General features: G+C 36.4%; 1 protein-coding gene across 2 annotated transcripts in view; it reads left to right on the forward strand.

The window, feature by feature from the left end:
• WASL (WASP like actin nucleation promoting factor) overlaps window positions 1-14,401 on the forward strand; it is a 48,919-nt gene extending 34,518 nt beyond the window's left edge. For both annotated transcript variants that reach the window (XM_062583186.1, XM_062583195.1), the window contains 5 exons: window positions 3,202-3,244; window positions 3,650-3,803; window positions 7,972-8,492; window positions 10,537-10,645; window positions 11,691-14,401. In XM_062583186.1, the coding sequence (XP_062439170.1) occupies window positions 3,202-3,244; window positions 3,650-3,803; window positions 7,972-8,492; window positions 10,537-10,645; window positions 11,691-11,752 (889 nt within the window). In that variant the 3' untranslated portion in view covers window positions 11,753-14,401. The remainder of the gene's footprint in view (window positions 1-3,201; window positions 3,245-3,649; window positions 3,804-7,971; window positions 8,493-10,536; window positions 10,646-11,690) is intronic.
• Window positions 14,402-21,619: the final 7,218 nt, after the last annotated feature.

Here is a 21,619-nt window from a genome sequence, read left to right on the forward strand (position 1 = left end):
ACACAGGTGGAATTTGGTTCAGTTCTAAACAAACACAAAGTAACTTGCTATTTTAAAGTAACTTAGGAAACAACTTAGGTTTATAAAGATGCCTTGGTAAAGTGGTCAGTTTAACAGCTTCAGTGATCATCTTTTTATTATCATCATTCTTAGGCTATGCCTCTACATTGTCATACAAAATGCACATGCAGTTTTGACTTGGCATGCTAGCAATATAGCCATAGCTAGCAATATAGCCATAGCTAACAATATAGCCATATTTGATATCTTTGACTTCCTGTTTGTAATGTTACTTATTCTTATATGTGGGCTGGCATCTGCATCTTGTGATGAAAGTACAGTATGCATTTGTATACCTGTTAATCAATTGAGTTTGTGTTTTAGCATTTGTTACATGATTGCTATTGTTATAGATTGAAGATATTATTTTGAAAAGCTCTACTTTACTGGATTGTTAATGTTCTTTTAAGCTGTAATTTGATGATTTGATCTTCTGCATTTTAAAACAAGTATACTTTAAATTCCTGTTGCTTTAGCAAATAAAAAGCTTGAGTTAATTAAGATCAATTTCCTTGAAGTCTTAGAAAAGCAATGTTAGGATTACATCCCAGATTAGTAAGTCCTGTCCTTTTGAAGCGTTCTTTGACATCACTTACACTGATATGCTTTCCTAGAGTAAAACTTCATAAAATACTGCTAGTGTTACCAGTCATATAATATTATTATAATTATAATATTATAATAATATTATAGTGTTTTGAGAGAATATTCTGTAGAACAGGGCAGAGGACAGAAAATGAGAGGGGCTAAAATGCATCCCTGACCAGGTTGTCCTTAGACAATCCAGACATCAACTGCATCCTTCCTGAGCAGAGAACTGAAATGCTGCATCAATTAATGTCACTTAATACTGAAAAGCTCAGAAAATAAGAAAGTGAGACTTAACCTGTAAGGAAAAGTGAGTAATGATTGGTAGTTGGTCACTGCTGTAGCTGTTCTGATAAAGCTGGCACAGGCAGACAGAACTGCAGTTCACAATTTGCCTTACTGCACCTTGCCTCTGATCAGAACTGCAGGAGGGGTGTAAAGCAGCGCAGATAAATACTGAGTATGAGACTTCGTTTATAATGTCTGTCACGCTTTGACAATTGTGGAACACTTTATGTGCACTCATAAAATATTAAAATTGTCCTAGAAAAACCAAGATGATAAAATATTTAATGAAGTTCAAACAAAGGCTGCATTCTAGTTCATGTCAATATTTGTATACAGACTAATGTTAACTGTAGTTTTAAACTGCGTGTAGTGGACCTGCAAAAAGCAGCTTGAAAATATGTTTTGGGTTTTTTGTTTTATTTTATTTTTTCTTTCCCTCCTCTCTCAGGTTCTAGTTAAGTTTCCTGTGAAGTGCAGCTAAATGTCACCATAGGATATACGATATTTTAATTACTGTTTTTATGCAACTACAAGATAAATAATGTTTGCAGTGGTTAGGAGAACATATCAGTTGAAGTTGTATGTAACTTGAATTGACAGTGTTCTTCATCAGTATCACAGTGTTCCTTATTCTGGATCAAAGGGGTGATCAGTAAATACAATTTTTTAATTCCTCTTGTTATCTGCATGTGGACTTTGACTATCCTGAGCAGTTTTCTAAAAAAAAAAATGTACTTAACATTAATGTAACATTAATATAACTGACTGCTATATACACTTTATAAAAATAACACAAATTATGGCTACCTTATAAATATAAACCTTTCCAAAGGTTTGTTTTTAATTGCAATGCATAACGTGTTGTGGTCATTATGTACAAATAACTTATTTTCTTCCATTTGAAGGATGAAAAAATAAATGAAAAATAATATTAACGTTTTACTTCATATGAACTTTAATGTCAATAAAGTGCAATAGTGATTTCTGATCAATAATCTCAAGCTTGTAAAAGAATATTATGAAATGTACAGGTGTGCAGAGAAATAGCTGTAAGATTATATTTGCTAGTAAACTTCTGCTAACTTGCCTATGCCAATTAATGTATTATAAATGGATATGAGACTATACATATTTGGAAATACACATCTAGCTTACATGAAGCAAGCTGTATTTTAACATCCAGAATAATACTGTAGTGATAAGTCTGACCATACGTTGGTAATGGAAGGAATTTAATATGCCTTCCGTTTAAGACACGTTAAGTTGTATTAACAAACATTTAAGCAAAGCAGAGGGCTTTCCTTTCTGTCTTTTCTGTAGCATAATGCAATTTTTAAACCAGACCACCTCCTTTTCTCCTTACCCCTTGAGCTAAGAAGTCAACTAATCGTAGTTATACCAAAGACCAAAAGCTGAACATCGAACAGCATTGTCATGAAGGAAACTTTCACTGTGGTGGTAGTTACAGACCCAAGCCCAGATCCAACAACTGTTGTGCTAAGCACTGTAAAAAGATGGCAAGGTGGCCCTTGCAATTTGGCAAGCTTAGTCTAAGCTGTATTGGCTAACAACAGCTCATCTGGTACTTCTGTAACTGAACTGGACTTTGTGAACTCTCAATGTCTTGTTTTTGTAGAGCTGACTGTTGGCAGGAAGCAACTCAGAATATGGAGTCTTTTTAGCTGATTAGAATATCAAATAAAATAATTCTTTAATATCCAAAGGAAGTAGGTACTAGATTTCTTTTTAGGGCAGTAAAGGAGGTTGGAGTGAAACCTGGGAAGATGGCAACTGAAAATTGTCCTTACTTTATTTCTCTGAAAAAACAAAGTGAATGAGAGAAATGTCAGGAAAGTGGTTAGACAGCAAACCATGATGGGAGGGAGGAGGAGGAGGAATCCAACTGTATGACATTAAAGACGTTGGCAGATGCTTTCCTTGGTCTTTGTGCAGCCCTTTTATTCTGCAGTGCACACTGATACTAACGGCATGGAGCCTTAACTTTTTGCCATAGGCTGTAACCTAAGGGGAAAATTGTTTTCTCTGCTTTTTTTCTTACAAGACAAAAAGTGAGAAGGGAAGTACTGTTATTGCCCTCACAAGTGAGGCACTGATGGGTCTAATGAGTTTGAAGTAAAAGCTAAATAGTAATCCAGATAACTGTCTGTTATTTTCCGAATTTTAAAAATATTATTTTAAAATAATTATTTTCGTTAACAAGATCCTTTTTATTCTGTGGATTAAATGAACTCTTCTACTTTTTAGGCACATTGGACATGTTGGTTGGGACCCAAACACAGGTTTTGATGTAAGTAATGTAATCCATTGTTCAACATACTGAACGGTTAAAAGCTGCAGAGGCTTTTTAGTTTAAGTGGTTGGAGACTGGCAACAAATAAATGTTAACAGCACATCACATGATTTTTAATTACTTTGTAATTCAAATACAAAGATGATGGAGGAGCAGAATGAAACAGGGATTTAAGATTGAGGGGAAAACTTGGAAAACCCAAGGTTTTTGTTAAGTATACCCCACTCTTAAAATAGTCCTTTTTGCCTGAAAATTCAACCTAGAGGCATGTGCTTTTGTCTTTGCTGTTCTTAACTACATGGACCTTTTTCCAATACAAAAAGAAAAAATGTGTAATTTTTAATAATAATAATAATAAGCTGCTATTTCAGTGTACTTGGAACTAATCTATTTAACTTGCAGGTGAACAACTTGGACCCAGAATTGAAAAACCTATTTGATCTGTGTGGAATTTCAGAGGCTCAACTAAAAGACAAAGAAACTTCAAAGGTCATATATGATTTCATTGAAAAAACGGGAGGTGTGGAAGCTGTTAAAAATGAACTGCGCAGACAAGGTGGGCTTCCTTTTACTTCCACATCAGATTTTGCAGGGTTTATTTTACCTTAAAAATTGGACTATAAGCTGTTGAGGATAATTAGTTTCTGATACTCTTTGGACTTCATGTCGCTGCAGATGTATTGGATTTTGTAATGTTTCCGTACATCATACACTATAGAAGAAACAATCAAAAAAAACCTGTGCATCACCCATGAGAGTACTTTCTTCTAAAGACTAAAGATCTTTTCTGTGTCAGTTTAGTAAATTCCAGTAATGCTTTACTGACTGCAAAGCTATGCAGTCAGTATATGGATTCATATGGATTTTTTCAGACTACAAATGTTGTATATTCTATTTATAGTCTTAATCTCATAAATAAATTAAAATCTTAAAAACAGTATTTCTGTTGCCAGCTGTAGTAGTGGTCTATGACTGACAAGTACATGGTGCCCATTTAACCTGAGCAGCACTATATGATGTGCCTTGCAGCAGCCAAAGGCCTGCAAATTTGATATAAATGTTTGAAGTAACCAAAGGTGTCGCCTTCCCATTCTACTCTCTCCTCTCTGTTTGAAGTAAAAAGTAGCACTTTTTGATCAAGTGGGTCTAATTTAGGTTTCTGCTATAAGAAAACTCTAAAATAAGTCATTTCCAGCCTGAAATTTAAATACATTCTCAGCCGATGGATTATCTACTGCAACATGACAAGTCAATCTGAAAATTACACTGCCAATATCAAACTTCAAAAAAGATTGCCTAGAACACAGGAGAAGTAGAATATAAAGCCTGTTAAAATTATAACCTTTTCAAACTGGTGAATAACTTGTTCTCATGTCTGAATAAATAAAAGATTCAGAGTACAATAATTGATTACATTTATTCTCTAGGTCCCCCACGTTGGAGTGGTATGTATTTGAACTGGCATTCAAGCATATATTTCAAAATATTCATGCTGCAACTGTGTGATTCTTTCCTAGTAGATAAGAAATCTTAGTCCACCTTTGCTTGATGGTGATAGTATATGTTAGTCAAACTTCTTTGTTAGTTGAATTGCAAGCAAAATTTGAATCCTTAATTTTTGTCTCAGTAACAACTATCAGTTTCTTTGTATAATCTTAACTCTGTTTAAATGTGTACAGAGTTCTTGATATCATACTGCCGATCACAAATGTCTTAGATCGAGAAGATTTGCCTTGGATTCCTATGACTAGTTTTAAATACTTTAAAAATGCTAGTTTTTCTAATCTTTATGCATTAACTCCAAGTTATGACCACTTTGCATGCATGCATTTGAAAGATTAGCTGCCTCATCTTCAATGTGCATGATGATTAAGATCAGGCTTTTACTTCATGGTAGAGGTAGATCAATGCTCCTAAAAGTTTTGAATTCATCGTTTCTGTAGTTTTATCCAGAAATATGTTATGTGGTGTGTAGTCTTGACTGCTCTTTGAAGTGTTTGGTTTTCCATTGAAACGCACTTTCCTGTGTTGTGTTGCAAGAATTTCTGTGCTTACCTGTTCTACCTACTAAGATGCCTGAAGAGAGTCACAGTCAACTTACTGTTCTATTGAAACACAAGTTACTTCTTGTTTTTTCCAACCCTTTTTCTGTCTTTGATACTGCTTTTTTTGTGATGATACCATCAATAGACTTCACACCTTTTTGTTAATACCCTTGTTCAAGTTAATTTACATTTATAAAAACTTCTGGTTTTTTTGGTTTTTTTACTTGTTGTGTGTGGGAGATGAGGTAGAAAGAATGCAGTAATGGCCTTTCCTCCTTGCTTAAAGGAGAACAAAGCTTTGTTAAAGATATTACAGCTAGCTGTGGTCTGGGGCAGGGGGTTGGGACTCCGATACAGGATATGTAATTTTCATTCATTTCACTTATCAGTTAAAGTGCAGATAAGCCTTAAACCTCCTGAACTGTATTTCCACAGTTTGGATGTTGCATATTGCTCTGGATATAACACAAATAAAACCTCCTTAGGAAGACCTTTGTTGAAGATTTGCAGACCTTACAGACTCTGGAGCGTGGTGATATTGTATATTTGTGTATCTTTTCAGTAATACAGCAAAACTATTTGTATTACTTACTGAATAAGTTCTATTTGAAAACAATTGTCTTCAATGGCCAAGAAGGAAACTAAGTTAAAGGAAACCGAAAAGTGACTTTTCCTGTCTAGATATTTATTTCTGGCAAAATACATGAGGATGAAGTTTAAGAGGAGATTCTTGGCTTGTGGTTTTTTTGTTTGTTTGTTTTGAGGGGATGGGGAAAAAGGAGAAATGTATATGAAATTTAAGAAAATGATACTTGAGAGGAATATGCAGGGAAGGAAGCCTTGCTGTTTTCTACTTCAAGTTTCCTTTTCAGGGATTCTCTTCTGTTCCATTGCAGACAAGTTGCTTTCTCAGCAGTTAACGGGAAGGGGATAATAGAAGAGGTAAAAATCAAGCATCTTTCCTGAGGACCTTTCTTGAAGGCAAAATCCTTTTCACAACCAAAGCATATGCAATCAAATATGATTATTTTTTCTAAAATAATCCAGGCACTATCATGTTACTAAGTAGTTGTATAAAACAACCACACAAACTATAGTATTATAAGCCATTAGATGCCTAATGGAAGAGGAAATCGAATTGTGCTATTTAAAATACTATTAGCAGAGGAAGTACCTTTCAACACACTTGTAAAGAAATGATCGTATGTGCTGAGGTATCTGAAGCTGTTTCCTTCCTACAGTCTTTTACATAATGATATTGTTGTAATTTTCAGTAAAAGGGAGTAAGAATCAGAGTTTATAGGGTTTTTTGAAGGGAAAGGGATTTCATACATTTTATTCAGACATTGCAGGCATAAAATCTGAGGGAAAGGCTCAGAGTAGCTTCCCTTAGCAAAAATAAAGATCACATAAAGATCACAAAGATTTTTTTGTTAATATTTGCCACTTTCTTCAAGATTAATCTGCCCAAATACCTAGAATAAAATATATATGCATAATTGTAAGAAAGATCATCCTCATATTTTTCATGAAGTGGGTTTTTAGGAATACCAGAATGAGTTACTTCACTGAAGCAAATTTAAAAAATGCTTGTACTACTAACAAAATAACATTTCTGGGTAAATATTAGATTATTTGCTTATTTTTTTATTTAAAGAAGGACCTTTTCAACAACAAGTTTAGAGTGAGAGAAAGCTTATTGCTTAATGATGATACTGAAAGGCATTTGTTTGGAGGTACTTTATATGACAGAAAGAAATGAACTTTGAGTGTCATGTGAAGGCAGCTTTGCTCTAGTGAAGCAATAGTCAATGGAGAGAGATGTGGTTTTATAATAACCTCACTCTGCTGTTGCCATCGGAGGAAAATGAACTTCAGTAGATAAAGTTAGTCCTTCTGAATAGCCCCTGTCATCTGTAACTTGAGATGCTGTATCAGCAATACTACTTCACTGTTTGCTGTGCAGGTCCTGGTTAAGATGTGAATCCATATGGTTGAATGCACTTGACATTGTATGCTACCTTCTTACAATATTAATGCATTTCCAGTTTTTTAGTACTTGAAGATGATGCTTCAAAAAAAATTTCCCTTGGTAATTCTGATATAAATTAATAGATAGTCTACAGAGTGGAAATTCTGTATACTTACCTTTAAGCGTATCTTTTAACATCTTTCTCTTTCTCCTTTCCTTCTGTTGCAGTTCAACAAAATTTTGAAGGTTTCTTTTGAAATCTTACCTCATTTTGTCAAGGGAAACAAATGTTAACTTAAGGTATACTTTGGATTATGAAGGAAATCACTATTGTAGGACTCCCCACACTAAAATAAGTAAATAAATAATGACACAGCTTTTTTTGTGGCTTACATAAGAAAAGCGTCTTTTTACATATTGCAGTTGTTCCCAGAGCTATTGGTTCTGTGCTTTCAAAATACGTGACAGAGACTGTGCAGCTTAGCTTATGTTCATATATATGTAGTTTATCTTCAGTTACTTTGAACTTAATCCAGGTTTGATAAAACTTGCACAGGCACAGAGATCCTTGTAAAAGGCAAGGCAAAGCCTGGGTGGTGGTGTTTAGGGGAAGAAAAACAAACTTGTTGTCTCCTTCTCTAAATTGCCAGAATATTTAAGAGTAGTAAGTAGTATGTAATTTTATATTCTGTCTTGTTCTGTTTCAGCTCCACCACCACCACCACCATGCAGAGGAGGACCCCCTCCACCTCCACCACCACCTCCCCATAGCTCAGGCCCTCCTCCTCCACCTGCTAGGGGCCGAGGGGCACCACCTCCACCTCCTTCAAGAGCTCCCACAGCAGCACCACCACCTCCACCACCATCTAGACCAGGTGCAGCAGTGCCCCCACCTCCTCCAAACAGGATGAATCCTCCTCCACCACCAGTGCATTTATCATCTGCACCATCTGGCCCTCCTCCACCGCCACCACCACCAGCAAGTGGGTCATCTGTGCCCCCGCCTCCACCTCCACCTCCACCCCCTCCTGGTCCTCCTCCACCACCAGGTCTTCATACAGAGGTTGACAACCAGCTTCCAGTTCCTGCAGGAAACAAAGCAGCACTCTTAGATCAAATCAGAGAAGGTGCTCAGTTAAAGAAAGTAGAACATAACAGTCGACCAGTGTCCTGCTCAGGAAGAGATGCACTATTAGACCAGATACGACAGGGTATACAACTAAAATCTGTAAGTAAAGCTGTTTCTTATCCAAGTCCCTAATGGAACTTGTAAATGGAGAGAGTACCACAGCATGAGCAGTAACTTGTGGCTTTCTGTTTTGGGCTGGGTCGTATTTTTTTTTAATTTTTAAACTAAAACTTTAAACAATACTGCTGGAAAAATGCTTAGAAAGTACATTTGCCAGATGAGTAAAGATACATGAGTTTTTCTCATTTCAAATTCACTTCTCACTTTACTGAAAAGCTGAAATTTACATTTTAAGAACTTTTGCAAGAAGTACTATGCAAAGATTGCTGATTTCTTGCATACTTTGTGAAAAACACATGCAGAGGATGGGTTCAACAGTAATGGTACTATAAAGCATTCACTAGATGATTTCTTGCCATCTTAGAAGAGGCCTGTGCCTCAAATGTTGAGGCTTGTAAGAAGCCTGCACCCATAGGGGTTGCCTCTGCTATTCCTGCTGCAACTCAGGGTATTACTCAGTCTGTTCTTCAGGACACTGAGTATGTGCAAGGTAATTTTTGCCTGCAAATTGCAAGTATTCCTAATCTAAGACTAGCCAGTAGTTGGAATAGTTGTAGAGGGGATGTGAGAGGAAACAGAAAGGAGAGGATTCAAGATCACTGTTTTCTGTGAAGCAAGGAAGTCAGCATCTTCCCACCTCAAGCTCCATCAACTGGTCCCAGCTTTTTTTAGCCATGCTAAAAAACTTATTCCATTGCAGATGACTGAATACTTTTTATAAGCAGATTACGTACACTATAATACATAAATTTAGAACTTTCTGTAATCACTGTGTATTTAGAAGTATGCTTTCTTTAACAAATTTGAAGTCTGCAGAGAGAAGCTTTATGCTGTGAAAGTTGCAGAAATATTGAAAGCAGTCATAGTATTGAGTGTTCCTTCCAGCAAACTTGGTGCCACTTAAGTACTGTGGCTCGAGGAAAACAAAGGCTGTGAAACTTTAAACAAAAAAAAGGGAGGAGGAGATGAAGCATGTTTAACAGTCTTTGATTTACCAATAAACATGTAGATCCAGGACTTATTTCAGTTTGAAATGCTTGAGGCTGCATATTTCTTTTTTTAAAAAAATCTTAAACTAGCACACACACCACACCTGTGATAGATGCACAAAAGACAATACATCTCTCTGGCCTTTGAGATCTGAAATATGAGGGTTTCTGAGAGTTTATTGATTTGCTCACTGAATTATTCAAACTTTTAAAAATTTATGAGATTATTCTAACACAAGTTGTAGAAAATATTTCCAACCTTTCTTATATCTCTAAGAATAGGCTGTGTCTCCGTCTCTCCCATATACTTTCTTTTTTTTTCTCACCAATTTTACTGAGTCCTTTCTTCAGTCCTTCATACTCTTTTAAGTGCAATTCATTTCTTTGTCTCTCTTCCGTTATTGCTTTCCGTCCTTCATTGTCTTCCTTAACACATTTGGTTTAGACTGCTTATTCTCACAACTTTCATTCAACCCTCTGCTAATCTGATGCTCAGTACAAGTTTTCTGCTCAACTTCATTTTTACTGTTACAAACATCATTTACTCAGTTCTGCTTTTTTGTTATTCTTTTGTGCATTTAATGCTTCTGGTGTAAAAAATGTAAGGGCATATTAATATGTAATTGTCAGTACAAGTATGCAGTATCAAAGTTTTTATTACTTTCAGAAGAAAAAAATCACTCCAAAACAAACTTGGCGAACAAACCCAAACAAGAAAAAAATTTTGTTATGTACTAGATATAGGTAATTTGCAGGGAGGCTACACATGATTACATTAAGAAGCTTTCTGTTAGCTGAGGGCTTGCTCTCTGATGTATGAGTTGTAATACTTAATACTAGTTCATACTCAAGATTATCTAGCAAAAAGTTTTTTTTTTTTTTTTTTTTTAAGTCTAACTAAGGCTAAGGAAACTGGAACTGTACTTTCACTTGTCCTTCTACCTGAAAATAAACTCATCAATTTTATAAGGAGAGTTTGTCTAGAAATGTACAGATTGTTTTGCGATTATATCTTTATATCCTTTTTTTCCAAGGTATCTGATGGCCAAGAGAGTGCACCACCTACACCTGCACCCACCTCAGGAATTGTGGGTGCGTTAATGGAAGTTATGCAGAAAAGGAGCAAAGCCATTCACTCTTCTGGTAAGTCTGATAGAATTTTTCTGACTTCAGTGCATCTAGTTAAGCCTTAACATTTCTGTGGAACATAAAATATTAATAGAAGAAATGGATTTCAGAATATAATCAGATGCAAAATGTTTTAGACACTATTAGTGATGAGTTCAGTGGTTAGACTGTGCTACTTTGTGAATTACTTGGTGTATAGTAGTTTGCAGTAATACTGAATTAAAAATTACTAATTAAGGTTAGTAACCACCTCTTCTAAAGACTTTTTTTTTTATATCTGATCTTTTTTTATCCACTAGATATCTAGTGGAATGTTAATCAAAAGTATGTTTTGAAAGGAAACGTTTTTTTAAAGCTTTCTGTTTTTTCAGCCAAGGCTCTTGCAGAGAAGTACACTCTTAGAGCTGTCTGGCTTCCAGTGTACTTTGGATGCCACCTGCTGGTGGATGCATACTTTTTACTGAATAAACTTCTTCAATGTGTGGAAAAAGTAAGACTACAGCAGTAACAAGAGGATTTGCATTTTTTCAAACACCAACTTGTAATGAATGCAGTTCAGTAGCTTCAGTGCACTTATTTGACAGCATCTCTTCTGTTAGTTTGTGATACGCTTCTTTTTTCTTCCAGAATTTGTGGTAGAACCAAATCTGCACTTGCACTCTGCAGACCCTTTGACTGGGTGCAATGTGATTTATGGATTTGTTGACCTTTTTAGTAATTTCTAATTTTACACAGATTATTTTACACAAATTAAACACCAAAACAATGCTAAATTCGGAGCTGTCATAGGGGAGAATGCTTTAGCCTTACAAATCGGTACTTTTATATGTACGATAATTTAAAAATTGTAGTATACTAAAATGAAAAAAGTGGAAGATGGGATAAAGTTAACAAAAATGGAAGCTAATATGCATTACACAGTCTAGAATATTCCAATAACAATAACAATCTACCCATTCACCCCCTCCTCTACCGCCAAAAATTGTGGAAGAAATAGGTAACACTTTTTTGTCTTGTTGGTTCTGTGCATGCAAGTGAGTTCTACTTTCTTGCCTTGTAGATGAAGATGAGGATGAAGATGAAGAAGAAGACTTTGAGGATGATGATGAATGGGACGATTGATCATATATTATATATATATATTTTTTAAGGTGAATGATATACTAAACACTACTTTCTGTCTATGGATTCTGTAAAATTATCATGTAAATGTTCTACCAATTTGCTGTATATTTTTGTTGCCTTTTGCTTTTTTATTAATCTGTGCAATACCTCATTTAATCTGTAAAGGTTTGTCATAATCCTCTACAAAGCTACTCCCTGTTAATGTGTGCGAGTTTACACCTGGATGATCATGTACATGTGAATACTTTTCCATCAATAAGGGAGTTTAAATGTAATATGTGAGACTGACAAGAACCTTAATGTAATTTAGTTATAATGCAAGAAGGAGAACACTATTTTCATACCCTACTTTTTCTGTATCTAAAATTTCTTATTAAAACCTAGTATAGCACTATGTTCTTTAAATGATGCAGCTCTTAGTTTATTTAGCCCCTTCATTTCAAATGGAACATTACATGAATGTTGAGCCTGGTTTATAATATTGCACAGTTTCAAATACATCACAATATTGCAGTTCAAATCTTAGCAGTGTGCTTTATATAAATCAAAATCACTACAGATATGCGCAGCTAGTTGTGAAGATTACTTTGCCCTAACTGTAGCAATACAGACTGCCTTTGAAGAGCAGTAAATAGTTCAGTGCTTTAATTAGGGAACAGTCTGTCTGAGGTCAAACAGGGTGGCTTTACGCTATAGTAGTGGTAAAGGCATCTTTGATGCAGACCAGTTCAGTCCTCTTTCCAGCTCTTATTTTTCAGAATGAAGAAGTTAAATTGCTGGGGACTGTACTGGAGTCTGGCAATTGCTACGGTTTGATTTATTTTTAAAATCAATTTTATGTGTTTTTTGGGCTGAAGGGCTGCATTTAATGCTTGCTTCAATAATGTTTAATTACATTTTAAAACGTGTAGGGCATTGGTGTACTAATAAAGTAAACTTCAGTGATATTACTTTGCAGTCTTTGAGTTATGGTACATAACAAATGCTAAAACACCAGTCCTACATCCAGGAAGTCGGAAAGCCATTAACTCAGAATATACACTTTGAATGCGTACTGAACTTTATGGCAATATTCTCTCTTCATGTGTTGGCTTTGAGACCAAGGGTTGTGATGAAGATCAAGGACCCTATTCACAGGAATGATATTTGAGTAAGTGGACAGAAAATGGGTTTCTCATTTCTCAGCTTGCACATATATATAAGTTGTACTTCATAGTGTGATAAACATTGGCATGTCTGCCTGTTACAAAACACTAATCTATGCTAGGTGGGTATTTAATATCTGCAGCAGTAATTACTGTTACTTACTGTAATTTTCAGGTAGAGAATCTTTTTTGAGAGAGAGAACCACAGTATCTGACACAGAGTATTTAGTTAAGTTAGTCATATTTGGAGCATAGTTAACGCATAGTGTCCTGGGTCTTTGACTGTAGTCAAGGTATCAAACTAAATTTAAGTTATCAGAACTGTATTGACTGAAACCCAGTGTTGACCTGATCTTGACAGGCTGGACCTGTATGATATGGCTTGGATTTCTAGCTCAGATATAACCTAGTATTTAGAGAACGAGTTTAGACATATAAAAAGAAAGGAAAGTTGCTGAAAGGTAGTGGGGAAAGGTAAGGTTATAGTTAAATTATTCCGAGGATTCTGACTTCCTTCCAAGAGTAATTTAAGCACATAACTTGAGGAAAAAGAAAATTCTAAGTTGTCCAACTTTCTTGCAGTAGCTTTTGCATTGCCCTCTGCTACTGGAAACTCTTCCTACTAGCTTTGCTGCTGTAATGGCTTGAGCGTTGAGTCAAGTGCAAGTGCAGCCTGGGTTAACTAATGTCAGTGGAGTTAAGAGCTTGTGTACAAGGAAAACAATAGTGTGTCTTTCATATAACTTCTGGCACTGCTTTCTTATTCTTACTGCATATAGAGCATTTAAAATTAAGCAGATGAGGCCTGTAGGTTTTCAAACATGCTACTTACTAGCTGTGTTTAGCTCTTCTGTTTTCTGAGTTGGAATTTCTGTAATATAATTATGCATTACAGTTCGTTAATCAAATTTCTATTCTAAGTTTTGGGAGCTGTGGTGAAATTGTGTTATTGAATAAAATTGATTTGTAGATACTGGCCAAAGAAAAGGTTTTTGTTTAGTTTTTCTCTTCATATGAAAAATACCCTCACGTTCTGTGGTGCCCAGATTAGTATTTGCTTTAAAGTAGTGTGTGTACATGATAAAAATTCAGGCATAAAGGCTGCAGTAGCAGTTAAGGTAAAGTCATAACCGCATGCTTCCAGCGCTCCACCACTTGCACTATGAGCAGAAGATAACATTTCATGATACTGGTGCGTTGTTGCTAAACATTGTAATGAAGGCCTCTCCTATATACTCTGGTTAAATGACTGTCCAGGTAGCCTTAGCAATTAACAGACTAGCATGAGGCTTTTGTATCTCAACACTCTATGTGCATAGACAGTATCAGCTAGCCACTTGTACGTATGAAATCCATAAAACTTCTCAATCATTCACTTTCCATTTATCAAACTGAAATTTTTAGTATGTGAATTTTTGAAATGTACAGTGAATAGGATGTTGCACTGGTGGCAATTCATCATGGATCATAATAAAATTAATTTGACCCAACTAGTGTAAAACTGTGGTTGTTTTGGGTTTTTTTTTTTTTTGTGTGTGTGTGTGTGTGTGTGTGTGTGTGTGTGTGTGTGTGTGTGTGTTGGGGGGGGAAGTGCTAATTGTAGCACATCTTTTAAAATATCTGTACATATTGATTACACACCTAGAAAGTAATTTTGGTTGCCTAGCTAAGTTCACAAAGCAGTAAATAGTTGCTTTCAAATCTGAGTAGTTTTCATGTCTCTGGAAAGTTAGATAGTGCTGGTGAATAAACACAATGAGGAAGAAAATGTAACACCCTGCCCTCCTGGCAAGTCTGACCGCCGCTCAGCAGCTTCTCTGGAAACAACGTCTACTGCTGCAGGCAGGTTCAGTCGTACAATAACATTTCAAGGTTGAACAAATATAGCTTCATTAATAAACATTTCAGAATGAATACTGTAATTTATTAACCGTTTTCAAGATGAAAATACCTTGTACATAAGTCTAATGTTTGAACTCATTGCATCTCATAGCTCTGCTTTTCTACTCTAAGTCTGAATAGTCTGGCATCTCAAATATTTATCTTGTGCACGCTTTCTCAAAACTAGAAAAGTAAGAGCCTTAAGTACAATACAAAGTTCAAATTGTTACTTACAGGGCTTGCTTAGCCATACAATTATTTCCTCTCTACTTAGTGAACAAAAGTTTAAAATACTCTTTTCAAAAGAAACTTTGAAAGAAAAGTTGCATTCTTTAGTTGATAACACCTACTAATTGTGTTCCCAAGTAAGGTATATGTAAAGAGGAAAAAGGAGGAGTGGACCAGGTTTTTGGTTTTTTATTTATTTTTATTTTTTGGGGGGGGGGGGGGGGGGAGTTGACAACTGTTGTCAGTCCATTGCAACAGCCTTTATCTAATCATTAGAGGAATTCCTAGTCCAATTAAAGTTCCTGAAGCTTAAGTACAGTGATAAGCAGCTTTATTTATAGAAAAGTGAAAATGGTTTAGGGAAGCTTAGAAGATATTAAACCTTTTTCTCTCAAAAGGACAAGTGTTACTGCGTAGCACTGCCATGAGAATGCCTGCTACTATGTGTTTGTTCATTGGCTGGAGTTTTCTTGTGTGTGAGAAGAAATAAAATACAGGGTAGTGTGAACTAGAACGTTAACTGTCTAGGTTTAATGAAAATGGTTAAACTTTGCTGCCAGTCAGTGACACCAGCCTGATATTTTTCTCTTTCAGGTAATACTTAAAAGCTTGAAGATGTCTATGTAGATAAGGAGGCGCTTATAAAAAGATAAATAAATAACAAAAGCAGTAAACTACATATGCTATGTTTGCTTGAAAAAAAAATAATCCCTTGGTTGTCTGAAATCATAGATAGGAAAGTAATACATGTTGAGAAGAGAAATGGAAACAATAAACACTTACTGAATCAAGGTTGGAATATAAATAATTGGAGTTGTTTTCTGACAAGTTTTATGGCATGCTGAATTTTACAGTATTTGCAGAGTAGCCTGCTAAGATGAGCCAGAATAGTAATTTGTCAGGTATGTTTAAGTTCTTTAACGTGATTTTAGGTAACACCTGCAGCACTTAACCATCTCTAAACAGTTCAGTGTTTTTACATTTGTTATAAGTATTTTACCTATTAGTGCTGAAAAACATACTTAAAGGCCTTATTGCTCATGCTCTGAAGTGTTGTTGGAGTCTTTTGGAGTGAAATTTTGAAGCCATTACTTCGTGGGTTTTTCCCCCCCTCCTCCCTAAAGGTTAATTGTCTTCGGTCTGAGTTTTGTTATTCAAGGAGTGTGAATTTTAAACTTGAGGAGAAGGGAGCATAAACTTTTCTGAGAATCTTCAGAGAAGTTTTAAGAACAGCAAATTAGGGAAGAGCAATAGCCAGCACTGTATTTTTGCTTGTGCAGACTGTTGGACATAACAGTCTGGAGTTTAAAGCTTGAGACATTACTTGTGCAGACACAAAGTATTAAAATACCATGGTCAGACACTTAAAATCGCAAATCTGCTCCTGTGAATGTTGACGCCAAAGAATAAACAACTGCCAGCGCGGTCAAGCTGGCTTTGAAATCCTTTGTTGGTAGGTGGGACTTTCCTGGATATTTGGGATATAAGGTACACCGTTTTGAGAAGTTTACATCTGAGTTTTGTGCGTTTGTGAGAGAGAGAATCTTTCTTATTAGATACCATTATAAATCTTCCAGGTTAGAATATTCTTTTTGGACCAAAACAGCACCTATTTCTTTGTCATTGAGGGAGGAAATAATCCTCAGCCAATAAATCCGTTGGCAGAGGTTATTCTGTTCAACTGTCAGTAGAGAATTCATATTTATTTTCAATTCAACATGAAATGGAAAAAACACTCTAGCCCCAGTTTAGATAAAATACATTATTCTCTGGAGACTAACTACAGAAAACGTTTTCAAGCATGAAAGACTGGTGGCTAGAGCAGAAAATTGCTAAGAATTAGTATTTGTGAAGCACCCTCATAAAAAGTAAGATTTTCACCTGTAGCAGTTAAATAAACTAGTTCTCAGAGAAAAAAATACTGAAATTTATCTACTGTCCCCAACGCCTGCAAGCAAAATAGTTCTGGAGAGCATGTGAGATGCTCTGATACCACTTATGTTAAACAGTGATCACATTTGACAATGTTTATAGTGGCTTATCTAATACAAAAAAAAAAAATCTTGTATCAAAGTTGGTGCCAAGGCCACATGACAGCGAAGGTGCAGGCCATGATATTGTTGTTGGTATTTTTTTTAAGGGGATGTTGTTGATTAGTTCTGAGCATCTCATCAGAGTCCTACCTAGGTAATATGCTGTCCTTTTCATGTATGAATAAATATGATTTCTGGAAGAAAAGCATAGTGAATGGTACCTAGACTTTCTTGTTTCTTCAGTGCATCTCACATTCTGCCAAAAAAAAATAATACATCTTTAGAAGTGTATCCCGATGACTTTTCCAAAACCTCTGTCTAAATGGTATACTCTGGTTTAGAGAACGAAATACAGACTTTCTTGGCGGGAGATCTCCCTGCAGACGTTTTATATTCTCAGAAATGTTCCCATGGTGGTAATGTGTTTCTTAGCCAGGCAACCCATCGCGTATGGGTTACTGCTTATGAAAAGAATATTTTTTAAAAAAGAACGTATTCCTTATGAATTATCTTAATTCTAACACAAGCTGTCAGATAAAGCAAAATTCTTTAGGGGAAAAAAAAAAAAAAGAAAATCTGAGTCCTCAATAAATCCTCAGTCAGCAGGATGCTTGCGCAGAAGGTAGAATGTGCTGGGTTCTACTTGCCAAAAGAATCTGGAGCAAGGTCCATGCATACCAAAAGTGTCCTGAGACCATCAAAAAAACCCTGATTCCAGGTCTGCAGAAGGAGCTTTTCAGTCGAGCAGAGAAAAGTGTGTGTGAGGGGGGATGTACGAAAACATTCTGTAGCTTTTGAAAGGATTCCTTTTGTCCTCTAACGTCCTCGGTACTGGCCTTACAGGAGGCAGGATACTCTTCTGGGATACTTTTCTGACTTCTGCTGAACTAGTACCCTACCCAGAAAATTGAAAAATATTTTTTTTTGTTCCAGATACAGTGTCACATCTCAGCCCTCACTACTCTTTGTCACTCTGGTCTTCAGTACAAATGTCTTCTTCCTGAAAATTTCTGTAAACATCATCTCAAAAATCCAGTTAGCACAACTGCCTAACAAATCCCTTCAGCAACCCACAGAATATAGCCATTGTGTAACAGAAGAGCCATTTTGCAGTGGACAGAAGTTGTTCCTGATGTGGATTCCTCTTGGAGAAAAGGAATGAGCTCATGTATTTATCAGAAGAACGCTCAGTAGCATTCAATGACCAAAAGAGAAAATTTTGCCCCAATTGCTGTAATGGGCAACGTGAGAGATGGGTGGCTAGGCTCTATAAGCGAAGATGCATTCCTCAAGGAGACAACCTAACATAGATCTCTGCTGGCATAGAAAATACAGGAAGAGCAACTGATTAGGAGTTATTCCAGGAATACACCTTTGCTGTGGAGTGTATTGCCTGGTTCGTTATATATGCTTACTCTCTGCACTATTGACCTTGTGAAATCCTGAGAGTTTCCGACAGCGATCAGTCAAGAGAGAGATGGTAGTTGCGATGGTCCAGGTGGCTCGGACTCACACATGAGGAACCACTCTACTCACGTCTCCTTTCAGAATTGCCCTTCCAATCTAGTTACGATATCTGAATTTTAAATAAATTTAGAGCAACATTCCTTATACCTCACAGCATGGATGCTAGCTGATTAACACTGGCATAGCAAGTCCTCTTCAGCTGAAGTACAAAGCAGTCCTGCAGCATAAAGGACTTAAAAAGTCTTCTATATTCTGCCATGTAGAAAGGGATCGTTGCACTGTTACCTGTAGACATAAGATAGCTCTATTTCTAGTCTGGAAGCAAATCCAATAGAGCACACAAGGCTTCTCTGACCAGAGCAGGCCTTTCATGGGAGCTCCGTCAGCACCTCCCTTCATGTCATCTTCACATTTGCACTCAGTGGTAGCAGGATTTCTGAAAGGCTGCGGTTATTGGCTGCCTCAAGTGTAGTGGTAACTGAAGTAATTTGCCCATATTACTTGTGTTTCACTGTGAGAACAGCCTTTTTGTTAGACCAGAAGTCTTCTCAGAGAGTGATTCAATAGGAGAATATAAAAGATCTTCATAGTCCCTGACTGTCCAATAAAACTAGATTTATGTTTCCTTATGCCTTTCCTAAAACCATTTCCAGGGCTAAACTTCTTACTTTTAGACTGCTCTGAGAATGTTCCTTCTCTGCATAGACAGAATTAATGCCTTTAAATAGTCCTTTAGGAGGGTAGTAAGATGTCAGAGTACCCAAAAGTCTGCTATCTTGTTTATTTTTTTCTGTGAAAACTCATGTAGTATGTTAGTGGGAGGACAACGCCCTGGATAAAGCTGTGTGTGGCAGAAGCACCTCATCTAACCTCAAGCAGAATAGCTCTTGATTCAGAAATATTGGGTGAGACATCTTTATTTGTATAGGCCTGGTTTTCAGAATCACCAGCCATTTTTAAGTTTTAAAAAACACTCTGAATAGTATCTGTAAACCACTGAGTTAATCCGAACAGTTAGATTATCTTGGTGTGCAAATGTTGGGTCATCCTCTAGGGCTGCCTTAAGCTTTGCTTTTGAATTCAATCTCTCTTGTTTGATCAAGACATTGGAAACCCAGCCACAGTATACATTTCCTCCTGGATTTAGTTTTAATGAACTATATGTGAAAGATGTGAGTTGTGAACAATATTTGGGACTTAAAGTTACAGTGTCATGGCTAATCCTATGATTTATGAGTGAAGTGTACTCTCCAGATTCTGCAGCTCTTCGTAGCACAACGGTTTCCATCAGAAGTACTTCACTGTGATTGACAGTGTCAGAAGCTTAACTGGTCTGGACACAGAGTCCTTCGCCAGGGTGAGCCACTGCAGATTAAGTCTGTGATTACAGCAGGCAGTGTTTGTACAACCTGCGGCAGCTCTCCCCCTATCATATGGCCACTGAGCGCTGTCTATTAAAAAAGAAAAATAAAAAAAAAAATCAGACCTTACTGCTGATTGGCTGTGAAAAGTCACACGTTTCTCCTCAAAGGGGCAAAGAACATTACAGGTAACGGGGTATATGTCATTAAAAATCACTGGACTCAGTTCCTCTTCTGAGTCCTTTTGAGTCCACAAGACCAAAGTATGCAGCAGTGCATTTGCCACACTTTTAGAAAGCTCAGGGGCCTCTGAAGATTGTAAGTATAGAAGGCATTTTGTTTATGACTTGGATTTATTGCAGCTCTGTGTGTGCTGGCTCCTACTGGTTTCATCTTACTGCCTTGTCTGTCTGTATCATCTTGGTTTGAAAGGGGCCATCCTGTTTCCATCAGGGTGCACATTAAAGCTCTGACTTTATTTGAGGAAAGGCAGCCAATAACTTTGAAGTGTGTGATAATATTTTTGCTGTGTGCTGACAGTCACACTCTATATTCCTGGACTCTCAGCTCATCATGGACTATTATGAGAAATTGTCAGTGGATATGGCTGGAATTAGACTCATTTCTTTTCCTCTTTTAAATTTCAGCTTATTTTACTATTTATCCTTGATAAATAAGATACTACAGCCACATGGAAGAAACGTGTCTGGTCTCTAGCTCAGCTGAACAATTTGATCTGCACTGTACTTCAATTTGTTAGACTTGCCATATAATTTGAGATTGCAACTAAGAATTTATTAATCTTTCTGCATAATTTTCAGTGAACAGCTGCACTGTCAAGTTAGGGACAGAGAGTTCTTCCAAGAAACACTAGGGCATCTGTAGCTTTTTAAATCTGACCTCCTATTTTTATTACTATGAAGGTATTTTGGTTCTAATTTAGCAGTATCTATTTTGTAGCGTTAAAGAAGGAAAAAAAGAACCAAAAGCTTTGTCTTTTGTGCTGCTAACTTGACCAAGATTGGCAAAATGTTCCTGTTGAAGGCAACTTCTGAAGTTCTGCTGAATGGAAGTTCGTACATATACTAACTCCAAAGTTTTTAATTCAATTTAATTGTTGATTGTGTATAGTGTCCCAGCATTTTTATCAGGACCGCTAAGCATTTTCTCACCCTGACAAGACAAGATTACAAGAAGAGTTCATGCAATAAAGTGTTACTGCTCAATCTCCAAAGGGGAAAGTGAGGCACAAAGGGTCAAAAACAGTTCCATCAAGGCTCTTATAGACATTTGTGACAGACATTCACAGTCATTCTATTACTCTTTATTTCCAGCATCATATTTTATCCAGTCATTAAATCTTTCCACCAACTGATATTTAGAACTATTAAACTCTTAAACATTGTATTAAACATTGTATTGACTTGATCCATTAAATTATTGGCACGTTCTGGAAACACATGAATGGAAATTCTGCAACAAGAAATGCAGTGATACAGTGCAATTAGCAGTTGTTTTAGGGAGTCAGAGTCTCAAGCAGAATATGGGTTTAATTGGTGTGATATTTTAACCACAAGTGTGGTGAGGAATAGAGATATTGCAGTTTATAGAGAGTGACTCCCCACAGTTTTTTTTTTTTTTTTTTTTGTTATCTTTGTTCAGCAACTTTCATGTACCATAGCTACCTGTTAAGCACACGCTCTATGAAGTAGACTGTATTTTGTCATTGTTTCCTTTTAAATGCTTGTT

This window comes from Rhea pennata, chromosome 1 (genome assembly GCF_028389875.1).
Source record: "Rhea pennata isolate bPtePen1 chromosome 1, bPtePen1.pri, whole genome shotgun sequence".
Lineage (NCBI taxonomy): Eukaryota > Metazoa > Chordata > Aves > Rheiformes > Rheidae > Rhea > Rhea pennata.